General features: G+C 37.6%; 1 protein-coding gene across 3 annotated transcripts; it reads right to left on the bottom strand.

Annotated features, from left to right (window-relative positions):
- Nucleotides 1–2,697: 2,697 nt before the first annotated feature.
- LYPLA1 (lysophospholipase 1) lies at nt 2,698–15,775 on the bottom strand. 3 transcript variants are annotated; one of them, XM_064653169.1, is made up of 9 exons: nt 15,626–15,775; nt 15,200–15,231; nt 12,099–12,164; nt 10,718–10,765; nt 9,818–9,888; nt 9,187–9,260; nt 8,371–8,472; nt 7,611–7,790; nt 2,698–6,124 (listed from the first exon to the last, which is right to left on the bottom strand). In XM_064653169.1, the coding sequence occupies exons 1-9, from the start codon at nt 15,692–15,694 to the stop codon at nt 6,071–6,073; spliced, it is 696 nt and encodes a 231-aa protein (XP_064509239.1). In that variant the 5' UTR covers nt 15,695–15,775; the 3' UTR covers nt 2,698–6,070. The 3 variants fall into 3 exon arrangements, with proteins under 3 accessions (XP_064509239.1, XP_064509247.1, XP_064509259.1); XM_064653177.1 differs by having other exon boundaries at nt 7,611–7,787; nt 15,626–15,774; XM_064653189.1 differs by lacking the exon at nt 15,626–15,775 and adding an exon at nt 15,447–15,534.
- Nucleotides 15,776–18,419: the final 2,644 nt, after the last annotated feature.

Here is an 18,419-nt window from a genome sequence, read left to right as displayed (position 1 = left end):
GGAAAGCATGATCTACTGATTCACTTTGTGGATGTCCATTAAATTATACAAGTACTTGGTTTAAATCAGCTTTAATCAGCTACATCAAAGGCACTTGTCCAACTTAAAGAGAATTAATAAAACCTGTTATCCCAAAGGCAAACAGTGGCAAGATGAGAGTGGCAAGCAATGAGAAGGAAGAAAAAAATAAGGGAGGGAGACAGGGAGGGTGAATCTGTTCTACAGCTATTCATCTTCAAAGAATCACACTTCCAAGTTAACCAACAGACATTCTGAAAATTTCCTGAGTCACCTTCTTCATTTACACCAGTGTTCTCATACTGTATTTGATAAAGTTTAATACAGTACTACATTGTGTTGTTTTGGTTTTTTTGGGGGGAGGGGTTGGTAGGGTTTTTTTGTTTGTTTATTTGTTGGTTTGGTTTTGGGGGGGGTTTTTTTGTTTGGTTTTTTTGGGGTTGGGGGGGTTGTTCGTTTTTGTTGTTTGTTTAGTTTTTGGTTTTTTGCTTGTTTGTTTTTTGTTTTTGTTTGGTTTTGTTTGTTTGGTTTTCTTTTGTTTGTGTTTTTGTTTGGTTTGGTTGGTTTTGTTTGTGGTTTTGTTTTGTTTGGTTTTTGTTTGTTTGGGTTTTGGTTTGTTTGTTCGTTGCTGCTTTGGTTTTTTGTGGGTTTTTTTTTGTTTGGTTGGGGTTTTTTGTGGTTTTTTTGTTTGGTTGGTTTTTGTTTAGTTGGTTTTTTGTTTTGTTTGGTTTTTGGTTGTTTTTTTGTTTTGCTTGTTTGGTTTTTGTTTGGGGTTTTTTGGGGTTTTTTTTGTTTCTTTGTTTTTTTGTTTGTTTGGTTTTTTTGTTGTGTTTTTTTTTTGTTGTTGGTTGCTTGATTTGGTTTTTGAGGGGTTTTTTGGTTTTGTTGTTTGTTTAGTTTTTGGTTTCTTTGTTTTTTGTTTGGTTGGTAGGTTGGTTTTTTTAGTTTTTTGTTTGTTTGTTTGTGTTTTTGTTTTGTTTGGTTGGTTTTTTTGAGTTTTTTGTTTGGTTGGTTTTTGTTTGGTTGGTTTTTTGTTTTGTTTTTGTTTTGTTTTTTCTTTTTTTTGTTTATTTTTTGTTTTGTTTGTTTGGTTTATTGTTTGGTTGGGTTTTTGTTTTGTTGGTTTTTTGTTTTGTTTGGGGTTTTAGTTTGTTTGTTTTTTGTTTCTTTGGTTTTTTTGTTTGTTTGTTTTTTGGTTGGTTGGTTTTTTGGTTTGTTTGTTTGGGGTTTTTTTTGTTTGGTTGGTTGTTTTTTTTGTTTTGTTTGATTGGTTTTCTGTTTGTTTTTTTGGGGTTTTTTTGTTTGGTTGGTTTTTTGCTTGGTTGTTTTTTTGGTTTGTTTGTTTGTGTGGTTGGTTTTGTTTGGGTTTTGTTTTTTTTTTTTTTTTTGGTTGGTTGGTTGGTTGATTTGGTTTTGGGGGGGTTTTTTTGTTTGGGTTTTTTTTGGGTTTTTTTCTATACTAAATTTAGGCAAGGTTTCCTGTCACAATTATCTTATCAGGGATGCCAGGGCTGAAAGTAAATAGAAACTGAACATTACTCAAAACGTTTCTCATAAAATACAAACTGCCAGATTACTCTGTGCAGTATTGCATTTTTATTGTTACTAGCTATTCTTAGACTCTCAAGTTGCCACTACATATTCACATAGAGCACTGCATCTATCAGGCATTCCTGTACATTCATGAACTTCCTCATCATATTGCACACTGATTTTTGGAGGAGTCTGTGGAGGCAAGTAGCCTTTTAGCTGCTTTAAACTGCTTGAGGGGGAAGTCTGCCTGTACACCCCATTCCCTCGCTTCCCAGATAACCTCGAATTTTCTCTAGAGTGCCCTGCACTATGTATACCACTGGTCACCCTCAAATATTAAACTTAAATAGAGCATGTAACCCCTGATCTGAAAACTGTTTCTTTAACAAATCTCTTGAGTAGTATGCATGCCAAACCTAATATAACTACAAAGCCTCCCTGACACCACCAAACTCCCAGAGAAAGGTGTAGCAATAGAGAGTGAAAAGATTTTGGCTCTTTAGTGTCCTAGAATAACTCTACTAGAAAATATCTTAATTTCCTCTACCTTTCAAAATTACAAGAAAAGTTAAATAAAATTAACCCAGAATATGAAAAAAAATAAAATTATACTTAGCATTCTCACAACAATGTAGCAGAACATATCTTGGTGAGTGATTTTCCCTTCAGTAACTACAAATCATCATTCTTCTGTATTATATTATCATGCAATGTATTTGCAAGAAGCCTCTAGAGTTCCTGCTTCACAGCATATGAAAGCTCAACTTCTTTAAGGTAAGTATGGAAAAAGTCTTTAGTACTTGCCTAAATGCCAATGGAAATTTATTTTACAGTGATAAAAAATGGGAAATTTTTACATTTTCCCTACTACAGAAATAATCTCCAAGTTAAGATTTCTTATCATAAATAAAATGAGTAAAATAAATTACATCTTAGATGTTTATATTAAATATAAATGGTTTATATTTCATAGCACAAAGAGTAAACGTTCAGCATTTCTTTATAAAATTTAAGATACATAGGTCTTGTACATATGGCTTTATCAACATCTTACACAGTTTGTTCTCAGTCCTATCCATCATCCCAAATAGCACCTCTACATAAAAGATGCATACAAATTATTTCAATGAAGTGCAGTATACTCCGTTAGAGAGAACATCTTTTAATTAACAGTTCTAATACCAGTTACAGTGTACAGTACTTTTAGCAATCTACTGTGTTGTAATTACACAAAATAGTAGGAAGAGACCAAATCATACAGCCCTCACCCCAGTACAGACCCCAATACAGGTTTACCTCAAGAATGGCTGGAAGATTTGGCTTATAATATATAACTCAACATGTTTATTAAAAAGTGGGCGACATATTCCAACAAGAAGTCAGACTTATCATTGCACAAAACTGCAGTCAAATTTAAGTACCATTTTGAAATTAACATTAGCAAGTTAGATGCCTGTTGAAACAAACTGATCTGCAAGCAAGGTATTTTCGTATCACTGTTTTCACACCTTTGACAGACATCATTTCCTTTGGTGGAAAGTCTAAGATTACAAAAAATAAACTTCATTATCGGACAGTTTCGAATTGTAGGACATTTGCTGATAGAACATTCATATTTAGAACACTGACAGTCCAAGTTCTCCATTTTAATAGAACACTATGAAAACTGCCCCACCAGACTGAGCCATCATTCAGTCTCATGTATATGCATTATGACAAAAATCCCAACATCAAATCACTTAAGGTAATGATGAAGTTCAGCTATAAGATCATACTCAAAGTTTTCAAACCAGCCAGAAAGTTACAAAAGATAGGAGCTCGAGATACACAGTTTCATGAACAAGATACAGACTTGAAGTTTCCTCTAGCTTCTGGGCTCTTTAGCAACCCCCAACTACAACATAAACATACACTCCTGGAAAAGAAAATGAGGAGAATTCTTCCTAGAACACAGAAATTCAGAGTAAGTCAAAACATTTACTGATATTTACTTTGGTAACAGCTCTTTGTAGATAAATCAAGCAGCAAAACAGCAGTATGAAAAAGAATCTTGTTGTGATAGCTGAGTACTTGAACAAAGTTAACACAAAAAAAGCATTTATAGAAAAACATCTGAAAGAATCACAATGATGACAGTTGAAGCTGACTTGGATTAGAATGCATAAGTATTAGAAACTGACCACAAGCTGTAAACACAGTTCATCAAACTGAAGAAAGTGTTATGAGGCTAATACAGAATTAAGTTAGGACTGATCTCATTTTAAAATCTTAGAAATACTTTTTTAAACTCATTCTTGCAGAAGGAGGAATATATGAAATAAGGACACAGCCAATTAGAACTTAAGACAGCTGAACAGCATATCAAGAAATCCACAAACAGAACATGAAAGTAATGAAGTAAAAATTATAAGCTCATCCAAGAACTTTGGAAACACACCAATATTCAGGGAAATATGTAGACGACAGGGGAATGAAAATAAATCTAAAAACTAGGAGAAATACCATATAGTTTGCTTACCAAGACTGCAATTCAGCAGGACTGCAAAATTACCTAATGCAATTTGGGAATGACTCCAAGCTAGAACATACTGTTTTCTCAAGAGAACTTTGGCACAACTACAATAAGAATATTATGGTTTCTTCTGTGAACTAAATTAACTGAAAGACAAATTGGCAGATCTATAGAAGAGAGTGATTGAGAGAAATGACTAATTAAACTTCAAAGTTAATAAACATGCCCTCTTAACTACACAGATGGAGTATCTAAAACTGTTTCATTACCATTTAGGAAGAAAACTCCTTTTTAATTTTACGTATTAAGTGATATTTCATAATCCATAGCAACTGGATTAGAAGAGAAAAACAGCTTCCTAAAAATGAAGTATAATTCCCCACTTATGTATTTGCACTGGCAGATGCCTCAAGACATAAATCCATATACACTCTAAGAGGACCCCCTTGATTAAGCTGGGAGAAGAAAATGTACCTTAAACACAGGTATGAAGCACAGTGCTGACATGAGAGATGCATCCAAAATAGGAATATTCTTTGACTGAAAACATAGTATAGAGCATTGTTATGCAGCATATTATGTAGTAAAAAGTGCAGTGCATTATGTTAAGCATTCCTAGTGTGGTGACAGCCTCTGAGCTCCACAGAAGAGCAGTTGCCAGAAGTAAATTGTGGCTCTTAACTGCAAAAAGCTACTGAGTGTGCATCAATTCCTGTAACCCACTGCATTCTGCTATTTTAAGCTTCTGAAAGAAGAAACATTTTGTATCTTGCAGATTTAATTTTTTTTCCATGGTATATCTTCATATTCCTAGGCTATGCTGATCTGGGGAAATGCAGACTGATATATTTGAAAATAAAATGCTTTGTTCCTTTTCAGAAAAAAAAAAAACCAAAAAACAAAAAACCCCCAAGTCTCAACATTCAATAAGAGAAAGTATTATATGGTATCAATTTAAAGTTTAGGTAATTTATATGCAAATTGCACTAATATTTCTATTAAAAAGTAATTCAAATAAGTGAATGTGTGCGTTGCAGATGAGATTTCAACAATACACAAAACTACACAGCTACGCTATTTTCAGTTAGTTACTTCAAACAGACAGAGGGGAAAAAAATCAAAACTGTATGCTGTAACTGCTCATGTGAAATACACAAAAAAATGAAAGCTACAATGACTAAAGCATATTCAGTATGAAAATGAGACTTCTTTAATCAAACTCAGATTGATCCTATGCACTTCTTCAGAATTCTGTTCCAAGTCAACATTTGCAACAAGTTTAAAAAAACAAAGACAGACAATAAGTGACAAAGGACAGCCTAACAAGGAATGAGTCCCTTTAGAATTTCCACAGTATCTACCTATATGAACAATTTAAAATGGAGGTGTTTTAAACATAAGAAATACCTTAGCTGACTTCTAGCCATTATAGATCAACCCTCCTCATCTGTTAAAAAATTACCCTATAATCTTTAAAGCTTTATTCTCAGTAGCATTTATTCTACCCATGCCCACTACGTTACATGTTGTGTACTTTATGTACACTGTGTTCCACGTTGTGTACTTTACGCATTCATTACTTAAATGCTGCTATATGTTTTCAGTGAGTATTAAGAACAAACCATGTCTCAAGTACAACTAAACTGGTCACATCTATGTGGCTCACTTAAATTTAGTTTTTAATTACCTGTACAAATGGTTTAAAATTCTGCAATCAAAGAAAAAAAAAAATCAGACATCTTAAAATGGTATGTTTAGGGTTACATTCTGTCATTGTTACCTAGTCCCCTCATTTATATAGTTCCCACCAGTGGGTGATGAATACTAAAAAGATTATAATTTCTTGTACATTTGTATTATTTAATCCTCATCCTAAGTATAAATTTGCAACACAGTAGTAACACTGCAGGTATAGAAATTATGCTTCCTATCAGGCATATGAAAAGATTAACACTCTACCACAGTTGATGCTGGTGTATTTATATAGAAGGCTTCTCACAGATCAGTTCAGTCTATGGGAGGTAGATGTTTGTCTATGAACTGTTTTACATCCATCATCTCCTGTTCAAAGACAAAAAGTATGAAAGTATGTATTAGTTGAAGTTCAGTACTACTATATATTCAGCTACACTTAAATCTCGTTTCAACATTTCAGTTATAATGAGCAGCTGGGCTATAAATATTGAGTAATTAGTTGCTTGATAAAATCATACCACTTTGCACACAAGTCAAGGCCGATAAGTCTCTTCAGAAGAGGCTAAAATACAAGAGAGAACAAAGGCTACTTTTTCTCTCTCTGACACTGAGCAGGCAAGTTATATATTAAACATCAGGTGACCTGAATAGAACCAGGCTGACCACAGATAGGACCTGAATGCAGCTAAAGCCATAGCTTTGTGTGTATTTTAAACTTTTTTCAGTAAGCAACAGTGTGAAAAGGCAGCAGCTCCTCCTCCTAACCATTCAGTTTCATCTTCATGATGTTTCTTTCCTTAAGGAAACGCAATGCAGCAAACTAGACCAGGAAACTAAGCCATGTTAACTTTTCTTTTTTAGTTAAGTCATTGTTGTAATAAAGAGCGCATTTAAATATATTTGTGTAACAACTCAGCGATATTACTGTCTAAATACAATATTACTGTGTAAATGTCCCAGAGAGGTTGTCCAAAGGTACAGTTCCCTCAAGATACAACAATCCAAATTAAAAAAGTTACGGATTCAGACAAACGCAGATCTGCTCCTCGCCTCCTCTTCTGTTTCTTACTCCTATCACTTAGTTTGTGTGAGTTCTGATGCTTCAACTCACTACAGCTGCAATAACTGAAGCCAGCAGCTTTTGCCATTTTAACAAGTTCAAAACGGTTCAAGGAAGTTTCTGATCAGCTCTAGAGCCAGTGCAAGGAGGAAGAGAGGGCCACAAGGTCATGAGCAGAGGGAACCAGTCCACTCCTTTCTGGCAGCAGCAAGTTATTACATCAGCTCAGCTGCCTGCTGAGCCAGAATCATAAATATAGGTTCTGAGGCTGCCTCTTCCATAATATCAGTCCTCCCTCTCTACTCTTCTGTGTTTCCATCCATAGAACTATCAGGGTTCTTCTCTCCAGAATACCATGCTGGATTTATGCTATGAGAATGTCTACCAATTCAGGTTGGGTTTTTGAGGTTTTTCTTTGTTTGGTTTCTGAGGGTTTCTTTCAGTTTGTTTTTTTTTTAGTTAGTAAGCAAACAATAAAAATTTAGGGGGAAAAGAAGTATTTTATAGACCAAGTAGCCTAGTCCCTAAAATACAACCTTATGAGGAAGTTCTCACTAGTCATATAAACTCTTGCTTTGTATGCTTTTTTTTAGCCCAGTATTTGGTTACTCACCAAAATAAGTCAGTAGCATGAAGCACTTATTGGGAAAAAAAAAAAAAATGAAGACAAACACAAAACCAACCAACCAAAAACTAACTCAGCCATCCTCTCCCCCCGCTAAAACCAGTATTTGTTTTAAGGGAAAAGAATTAACCATACCCAGCTAAAACATTGTATATTAAGAAAAGTACCTCAAGAGATGAGCTATGCATCATGCCAGAGTAGGTCTTGAAGGTTACATTGGCTGGATTTATCATACTCTTTAGCTTCTCAACAGTGAGGGAACCAAACATTACAGGAACCAGTGGGTCACAGTCCCCGTGGCACTGAAGAACAGGAATGTCCTTGTTGACACCACTGATAGGGCCCTGCTAGGAGTGCAATTAGACAAGAGAAGAGAAGAAAGAGACACTAAGTGGAGATAAGGCTTCTAACACCTTTGAAATAAAATAACCCCATGGCACTACGCCCTGTAGCATGACAAGTTGAATTCTGAGAGGCGGAAAAATACAATGTATAGTCTGCAAGTTCCTTATGAAGTAAGCTCTGTATCTGACAGTACATTCAGCTCAAAGACCTGCAAATAACATTTTGCCAAAAAACTTCAGAACAGAAGAACATGACTTCTGGCCAAGTAAAAACCCTGAAACTTCATTCAACTGCAGATGGAACAAATGGCAGACAGGAAATTAATCTTCACAGAAAATTTGTTACATCCTTTAAACTTTCTAGGAACGTCATTTTAAACATAGATAGCTACTCAGCGTTTATTCATGCTTGCTATTGAGCAAAATCTGAAACTCCAGGGCACTACTTTAAAAACTTTGAAGTTATCAAACAACTGTCAATATCTGGTAATAACGATGGCCCCTAACTCCTGCAGGAGGTACAATTTTGAGATATACTCACTCCCCAAAGGCGCAAATTATCTTAGGAAAGAAATATAAATACCTGAGGAAAAGAGGCCCGGAGAGGAAGCCAACAGCTGAGGGCTACAACACCTGCTAACTTTTGATGCGTTGTAAGAGCTGTATACAACGATAAAGCACCTCCCTAACATAAAGAGACATAAGTATTAGAATAGTCACAATAATCTCCCTCTTAATGCTTGTTTCAAGATCTCTGATTTCTCTTTTAAAGGGCATTTTCTATTTCAGTCTATCCTTCTTTAGAACCAAAACAGTGTTTATGTACTTGTGTTTTGCTTTTTCTCCTCCCCTCCAAGACCATGTTATGAATTCAGAAGTAAACCAGCAAATTTACTGTAACTAACAGCTGTGAAAAGAAAATAAAACACTATTACTCACAACAATATTATCACTACTTTAATATGTCAATTTATTTGCATGCAGACTGGGGAGTTGATGTATGGACCAATTAATCTACTCAGCTACCTACCACAAGTATGAAGGGAAGATTTGCCAAATAAATCCAGACCACCAAATATCTACCAAATTAAATTTAAACTAAAAATACAGCAAGATTTTCAAGTAAAACTATATATGTTATCTGCATACAGATTTTAAATAGGCTATTAATTTTAGTATGTTTTTACACATGCATATTCATTCTCCAGTAAACAGTAATCATTTGCACAAAACTAAAAAACTTTATTTGTTAAAGCAAAGGAAAATTGACATCTTAAAATTTTAGAGGCATCTAACATCAGGTCTTTTCAATTCAATTGTCTAGATTTTCCACTGTAAGAAAGCTAGGTAACTTCTCTAGAAAAAAACCCCCACACAGTCCTCTCCAACCATATCTTACCTGAGAAAAGCCTCCTAGAATAATTCGATTAGAAGGAATTCCATTTTTTACTTCTTGATCTATCAGTGCTTTAACTGCAACATAAATAAAAGCCAGTAGTTAAAAGTCACTCCATTCTCAAGAAAGATACCTTCCTCCTGGCATCAACAGAAAGCTAGAGAAAGGAAAATCTAGTCTGCTATACGTTAAAAAATATCAAAATATCTAGAGCACAGTAAGAAATTTTAGTGCCACAAAGAGGAAAAGCACACAACTAAGTCTTCCAAAAGCCCCACTGCTGGGAAGACGGTGTCCTCTTCTAAGTAAAAGCAATGCAAGTGGATGCTCATACAGCTCCAAGCCGTCATGCTACCCAAAAGCTCTTAAAAAAAGAAATACACTGGTTCCCATGTACATTTCATATTTGAGAGTATGAAGTGTTTATATTGGTGATTACTCTGCTTATTAATAAAGTTAAAAAAAACCCAACCAAACAATGCATTTAGCCAAACGTTGGTCAGTGATAATACAGTATATACATACTGTTTTCCCTAAAAACGTCGCCTTTGGAGAACCTGTTTCGGACAGATAATTCATTTTTAAGAATACACAGAAGTACTTTTAAGACACCAAAAAACAGTCCTAAGCATACCATTCTCCGCCGCCTGCTTGATCCCAGCTTCATCCTCCTGGGAATCTGGAGAAAGTCCAGTGATATCAAACCTTACAAAAACATCAACAAGAGCGTTATTCATTAGAGCATCCATTCCACTTCCTTAATACACAAATAATAAAAATTGGATGTTTTCCAGATAAAAATTTTAGCTGACATATTGTTTAGTACCATAGATTACAAGAAACATATTTACATTGGTAAATGTGGCTTAAGAGGCTAGATCTAGTCAACAAAGCTTTTCTGAGTTCTGATATCTTCTGTAATTTACTGCAAATTAAGCTGCTTAGTTTTGATATTTGCTCCAAAAATATTAGCAGAAATATCAATTTATCAGTTCTATGTACAAATTAAAATATAGTTTGAAGAAATACAGGAAAAACAAATACAAGTTACTTGAGAAAAAAAAACAAAATCAAAACTCAACAAAACTGAAGACTGGTTTAGGACCACTGAAATCTACCACATTCTTCTTGTTCTCTATTCAGAATGGATGTTATAAAGAACTGTTTCTACATATCATACTGACCCACCAAATATTACTCACTAGTAGCAACAATATTTCTACTGCAAGTTTCTACTACTACTGACTATGAATTCACACATGATGCACACTGTACCTGTAAAATAAAATGGGGTTTCTATTTTAAGACACACAGATTAGTCCTGAGGAATAACCATTACCATAGATACACAAGCATAATTAGTGTACTCATGAGAGCCCTTTTATAAGAACAGAACTAAAGCAAAAAGCTTTTTATACTTTCATGTGATTAAAACCAGACATTCAAGTTGTTCATGATTTTAAATTAAGAATAATTAGCTCAAACCTCTGGATACAGTTTCATTAGAATCATCTGCAATTGTACAAATACTTACCATGATGGCATAGACATGTTCATGTTCAAAGAAACTGGCATGACCGGCCTGGAAATGAGAATGAACACCACTGACATAAGATAGATACTGAAATTCAACAATGCACATGCAGTTACGTCATGAAATTACATGACATAACTGTCATGTAATTATGTCTTACTTTTAAACTGTAGTTATCATGAGCTGCTTTGCAGCATCTCTTGAAGGAAACTCTCTTGAAACCTGCCAGCCCAAACAGATTTAATATTCAAGGTTGAATTACCACTCTCTATGGAGAGCAAGCAAAACATTAATGGGCTGCTTTAAATGTGTGTGTGTGCAACTGCATATATATCACCTACATATTTTAATATATACATCCTTAGGCAGGGCCTGCCTTCACTGCAGGACTCCTTCCCACCCCTATGCTGCTGTATGTCATCTTTTCAGGCATATCAAGACAACTTCAATGGACCATGCCATGGATCAAACCTGGCTTTAATTTTAATCTATGGAAACTGAGGACCATAAGTTCCGCAGGGAAAGACTGAAAGAAGACAAAGGGCAAGCAAAGAAAACAGCAGATCTTGCTAAGCTCCTTTTGAACGGCTCAGGAAAGTGCAGCCATGTGGTAAAACAAATAAATCAATCACAGCCCAGTAATCAGCAAAAAATTGCTTACTTCTCTCTCTCTATCGTCCATGCTCCACATATCCCAATACAATCTGAACTTTATGTTAAAATAAATTAACATTATACGTAATTAGTTTTTCTACCATTAAGTAAACACTAGATAGATCTTATTGCTTTATTTATTGACTCCCGACTCTGTTCAGAAGTATTTCTCTTGTCAAATTGCACAAAGAGAGGTCAAATTGCATTGTTTCCTGAAAGTATGAATATCCTGTGAATCTTTAAATTTCCCTGTACCGTACAGCAAGTTTCAATACATTATATGCACACTCAAGCTTAAGCACATGTACCTCATACAAATTATATGTAATGGTAAGTAAAATACAAACAAAAATTATTCCTTGATGAAACTGTTTTTTAAAAAATGATTGTTGGGGTGGGGGGGAAGCAACAAACAAATCGATCCAATGAAAACAAAGTCAAAATAATCTAACTTTGTACATAAAGCCTTCCAAATACGTTTTCAGTCTGAACTAGTAAGAAAAACAAAATACAAATAAAAATGCAGTTTTGCCCTAAAGTAAATCACACAGCAGTTCCTAAATCCAAGAAAATACTTAATATCATCAGCATAATTTGAGAGTGCATTTTTACATAAAAAACCCAAAATGCAGAGACATCCAAATCCCATTTGACTTCATCATCTGTGCAAATATCTTAATATGCAACTCTGCAGAATAAGGTAAAACAAGAAAAGTTACAAACTTACGCATGTGGGCAAATGTATTTCACATGAGGGCTTTTGATACCTGCAAGCGCTTCTGACCATCCATGCCTGTTAACAAAAAGTATATTAAATTGCATTTATGTTTTGGCTTAGCTCTTATTTCTATACTGGTGCATCAGCACAGTCCAAGTATGAAATATGCAGAATTAGCTCACTATAAACACATTTCTAGAAAATTTTTACATCAACCACAGTATACTATGAATGCAGTACTAAACTTGGAAGGTTTGTTGAGCATCTGAATGCTTGTAGCATAGAAACAGCCAGGAAGACTTTATCTAATTTGACTACCACACTTGTGACAGAGCTGCAGAAACACCACTTTGGCTCTAGGCAAAGCCTGCTCTGTATCTGTATGGCTTAATTAACTTGTGTGGCACAACAGATGAACACAGGTACCCTGCTTCCAGGCAGCTCAGAGTCTGCTTTGCTGCTATTGCAGAGTTACGGCAGTTTCTTTCACAGCCAACTCTGCTCTTTCTGAACTGCATTTCTTCATGCGAGAGAGCAGCAAACTGACATCCAAACTAACTCCACGTGAAGCCAACCTAATCAATCAGGCGTGTTAACTTCAGCTCAGCTCAAATGCTCTTGGATTCAGGCAGTCCTAAACACCACTTCAGACTGCAGCAGTTTTTTAATCTCAAGCACATGCCATATATGAGTACTCAGAACAATGCAAGGTCTGCACAGAAGACGAGCTAACGAGCTTCCATCAATCCAGAACACTGGAAAGCAAAATTTAAAGACTCACTCCAGGGCTCATCTAGAACTGACCTTGACCCAAATCAGAACCCATGTAGAACCACTGCCTGGGTCTGCATTTGGCTTTCCAGAACGCTCAGTGGTACTTTTATTTCCTCATTTTCTCATCATTCAGTATTCCTAACTCAGCCACTAAATTAGATATCGGAAATTTGATTCTAAGCAGAAAACACCTTTAACAAATTCATCAGTGACATAGCTGAACCAGACCTACAGCAGACAAGCATGTTCGGTTTAGTTTTAATATCATCCTGAAAAGTTGAAGGCATTTCCAACACACAGACAGCACAGACATTTGAAGCGCTGACCGTATGTCTCAGCCTGCTTCCTACCAATACTTTTATATATACTATTAACAAATTGCAGGTAATATGACTTGCATAACATTTGCAGTATCACAGAAGACCAAATAAGAATCTAAAGGAGAAATACAACTGAGAAAAAATAGCTAAGAATTTGCGGGCATTTTTTAGCCAACTATGAAGAATAATTCGACAAATTTGGAAAGCAACAGTGTATACCCATTTATGCAATTTCCTTAGAACAATTCTCTATGTTGTACCTTTTGTTCAGATTTTTCACAAGTATGTACCAATCTTTAAGTGCCATTTATATAGGAGCTAAGAGAGAAAAAGAACACAACCTCTGTTAGACACTTCCCAGTGTAAGAAAACTACAGTTGGTAAAATGAAATGATCAATTTAAAAAGTCAGGTGAAGTGCAACAGGTCAGTTTAAACTGGGAGAGGTTATAAAATTGTTAATAAGTTCTCTTCAGACAACTTTTTTGCGTCACTACTGCAGCTTTTATTTAAAAAAAACCCCAGTAGCATGTTAAAGGCAGCTTATCTAATCTGATCTACAGTGGACTAGAGGAACAAACACAACTAAATCACTGTACTTCCCCAAAAGTGTCATGTCTTGTTAATGCAGACATTTTAGCATACTCAGTGCATTTGCAAGTTTGAGACTGCATTAGCTTTGACATCACAATGGAAACACCACCTTGTCTAAGGAATACAACTTACAATAAAGAGCAAGTCTCTATTTTTTTACCCCTTGCCAAAACCAACATCAACCCAATTTGCAAGCACTCAAATTCCAAAAGCTCAAAAGATTCTGCAATCATTTGCTGAACATTTGGTGCCAAGATGCAGGCAGTACTGCTCCCTCAGCTGCGTCCTACCAGCAAAAAGGAAGAAGGATAACGCAAACAAGGTGTTGTATCAGCACAACAAATCAGAGCAGAAAACCTCCACTTGTAGAATACTGCCAAGTGCATTGGACTTGACTCTTTTTGAAACTTTCTAAATGTCCAGGTTATGCAAGTTTTAATTCTGACGGCTGACTTAGCTGACTTGCTTGTTCTTCAGAAAAAATTTACATCTTAAATATGGCAAGTTTCAACCTTGAGGCAACATTCAAGTTCCACGTAACAAAAACAGAGTTCTTGAAAAAAATATGCAATTTTGCCCATAAGAGAGCAAAACAGACAAAGCATTCATGCTACTTATTTTCAGTATCTAAGTGTCAATGTCGTTAAAGTCTTGCACTAAAAAGGTTTAACACACTCCTAACTTGTTAATTCAATGGCTTTAATGAATGCATGCTTATTTCTGGGCACACACAAGCTTCAAATGGAAACATTACACCACAGCTAGAATGCCTCCCAAAAACTCCCTACTACTCTTTCCATTTCTACTCAAACGTGGAAATAACAGGAACGAGGTAAACAGGGTATTGCACATTTTATTTAGGTGTTTTTTTCAAACTCTGAAATCCACATTTCATAGAGAGAAATCTGTAGCTATTAGGTGACTACTTTGGAGTTTGCTTAGATAAATCAAACAGATGTGAATTTTTACGTAAGTATAACATGCTGAAGAAACAACGGACTAACAGCGCCTATTGGCAAACCAGCAATCCACAAGTCCAGAATAAAAAAGAACTTTAAATTTAGACAAGCACAGGAATAACCAGGAGCCCACTCTCAGGAAAACGAAAGATCAGAACCCCGCAGACTTCTTTTTCTACCAAGTTTGACTCAAGAACAAAAGAGGGATCACATTCAGGCGAAATTAAGTAAATGAGTGAAAAGAAAGAAGAAAAAGCTTTTGAGGACTTGCTGGGAAATTTTAAATAAACAGCTGTCACCATTACTGCAGGACACATGAAGTTTCATCTGTTGTTGGCTGCTGCAGTCAATGAAGGGCAAAACAAGAAGCTTAAGTAACTTTTAACTGTTCACGTCTTTAAAACACGCAGATTATATTTGAAACTATAGTAACTACCGAGTAGGTAACAGATCAGAATACACACCCGGTATCTCCCAATCCATGAAGAAAAATGACCTGAGGGAAACAAAAGCAAAAATAACCAAACGTAGCGGTTTAAGATCCCTAACCACCCAAACGCACCTCACCCTCGAGCCACAGACACCCACACAAGGTCAGAGACAGTTCGGAGCTCGGCACCACTTTCTCAGAAGAAAAAGCTCCGCTCCGCTCCCTTCCCCTCCCCGGCCCCGCGCCGCCATCTGCGGCCGCCCCTCCGGGGCACCGCTGACCTTCCAGGTGCCGAGCCCAGCCCGCGCCCGGCAGGGAAGTACCGGGAGAGCCCCGTCAGCCCGCCCGGGCCGCCATACCCCGCGGGCCCGGCCCGCCTCGCCCCCCGCCCGGGGCCGCGCAGAACAAAGCGGGGCGGGGGCGGCCCCTCCCGGCGCTCCCGCCCCCCGCCCGCACTCACGGCGGCCGTGGCCTTCCTGGCGGCCGGGACGATGGCGGGCAGCGGCGCCGACATGTTGTTGCCGCACATACACCGGGCTGCGAGGCGGCCGCGGGACACGGGCCAGCAGCGGGGAGGCGGCGCGGGAGGGCGGCGGAGGCGCGGTGGGAGGAGCGCGGGAGGGCGGTTTGGTGCTGGGTTATAACGCCCGGAGGGGCGGGGGGGAGGTGAGAGAGGGGAATTGCGGTGTTCTTACATAGGTAAAATGTAAAAGAGAAGTCATGGGAAGGCAGGAAAAACAGTAAAAATGCAGCGAGCAGCGTTGTTAGACGGGACTCATTTCTCCTCGTCGGATCAGATGCCTTCACCGCCAAATTAAATCTCTTGTCTTACAGCCAGGAAGTCACTGATTCTTCCTCACCTGGAAATGTATTAGGCTATTCAGGCACTCTGATTGAAGTTACTGGATCGTTCCAGTCCATTCCGAGTACTTAGACCAACTCTGAATATGTATGGCAAACACATTTCTATAAAAACTAAATGCTTTGTTCTTTGTCTTCTGTTCCATATATCTTTTGTCATATATTTACTGCCAGAAAGTCAATCTACTCATTGTATTTGCCGGGTGATATCTGGCTGACATGGATAGTTTTTTGGCAGCTCCAACAGCAGCTGAATGCACACTGTGGTTCTTTCACATCCTTCCCAGTGGCGTGTTCCATACTAGATAGGGATGACTTTTCACAAAGCTTTTGCTCAACAACGTTACGATCACAGCTGTATAAAACATACTGGTGAAGCCTTTGTGCCAACTGTGTAACATTAAACATGCATCCTCTTTTGCTGTGATTGTTAGGCTGTTTTGATACACAGTATTGATGCCAGGGCATCCTTGTTTTTGCTAAAAGTGGATTATTTTCACAGGTAACTTTTTATGTTTTGATTTGTCTCTGCATTCGTGTGTGCTCTTGCCTGATGTACTGTACCCAGTTCAAGTCTGTTAAGAAAATACAGTTTATGCATAAAAAATTCTAGAGGAACTTCACATTATGTCAGGTGCTTATTAAGTATGCTGAATCTGATTCCTGCTGTAGATCATCCTTTTGGGACATGAACAAAATTTTGCTTTCCCTCTCTACTCTGCTATTTACCATGTAAATGTCACTTCCATAAGGTGAGCTACTGCTGAACCTCCAGCCTAAGAAGTCAATAGTCTGCTCACAAATAGAACAAGCTTTTAATATTTTAGTCAGTATAGCTGGAATGATCTTACTTGAATTCCTGGTTGCTTGTAGTATGGCTCAGGGCCACTGGAGAATTGTGAGCTATCTATGGATTGAACACAAGTCAGTCACACTCATCAGGATTGCCTGTGCAGGCATGGGGCAGTCTGCTGGTTACAGGCAAGTGTTTGAGAAACTGACCATCTGGAAGCGTGAAGGAATTGCTGAAAACATCTGAATTGTGAACCTTTCAAAGAGTGGTAAGTTGTCTGTCTCTTTAAAATGAGATATCTATCACAGGAATGATACTTTTCTACCTTGTTTCAAGTTTCTGTTTAAAGCAGTGAAAGCTTTACAAGGCAAAGCATGCTCTAAATTATCTATTTTTCCCTATCCTAAAGGCTAAAATGAGCTTAGATAAGATGTTTGTCCAGACCAGTATCTTGTTTACTACTATGTCATAATTTTTCTTAATTTTTTTTAAGGAGGTAAGAAGCTATACAGATTTCATACTAAAACTCACAGCATGCTGCAATGTGATTTCCATTTTTACGCCCATTTACTCTCAGGAATGGCAGAGCTTCTGCATGACCTCTTCTCCAATCTGAAGCAGACATTCAACATGGAAGAAGGTATCGGTCAAACAGAAGTTTTGGGATGGAAAGCACAATATTACACTGAGGAATATCATCTGACTTTCATAACAGGAAGTGGCCTTTCTGCTCTGGAACTCCTCAGCAGCAGCTTCTACAATTCAGTTCTTCACTCCAGTAAGCCTGCACCCTGCACACCCTTCCCATCAGACCAATATACTAATGGAAACTGCTGTGTGGCTTTCCAGTAGGTCTGCTTTTAAGTTTAAAATATTGAAATAATACATGGGATCAAGTACTGCAGCAGTACTAGGAAAGTCTCTGTCTTGGCCAGCTGGTCTTGGCTGGAGTAGAGTTAATTTTCTTTGCAGTGTCTGGTATAGGGCTATGTTTTGGATTTGTACTGAACACAGGGTTGATAATATAGAGATGTTTTTGTTAGTGCTGAGCAGTGTTCACATAGAGCCAAGGCCTTTTCTGCTTTTTATACTACCACACTGGTGAGGGGGCTGGGGGTGCATTGGGGGTTGGGAGGAGACACAGACAGGACAGCTGCGCCCAACTGAGCAAAGGGATATTCCAGACCATAGGACATCATGCTCAGTATATAAAGTGGGGGGGAAGAAGGAGGAAGGGGGATGTTCAGAGTGATGCTGTTTTTCATCTCAAGTAACCAGTACATGTGATGGGTCCCTGCTGTCCTGGAGATGGCTGAACACCTGCCTACCGATGGGAAGCAGTGCATCAATTCCTTGTTTTGCTTTGCTTGTGTGCATGGCTTTTGCTTGCCCCATTAAACTGCCTTTATTTCAGCTCACGTGTTTTCTGGCTTTTACCCTTCTGATTCTCTCCCTGATCCCACTCGTGAAGGAGTGAATGAGCAGCTGCATGAGGCTTGGTGTCTGGCTGGGGTTAAACCACGACAGTCTCTAATCAAAATAGATATTGCCAGTGAGTATCTGCCTTAAGGTTGTTTGTATTGACACAGAGCACACAGCA

The sequence above is a fragment of the Pseudopipra pipra genome, chromosome 1, assembly GCF_036250125.1.
Source record: "Pseudopipra pipra isolate bDixPip1 chromosome 1, bDixPip1.hap1, whole genome shotgun sequence".
Lineage (NCBI taxonomy): Eukaryota > Metazoa > Chordata > Aves > Passeriformes > Pipridae > Pseudopipra > Pseudopipra pipra.
The sequence above is the reverse complement of the archived record's forward strand: the minus strand, read 5'-3'. Positions and strand labels throughout refer to the sequence as shown.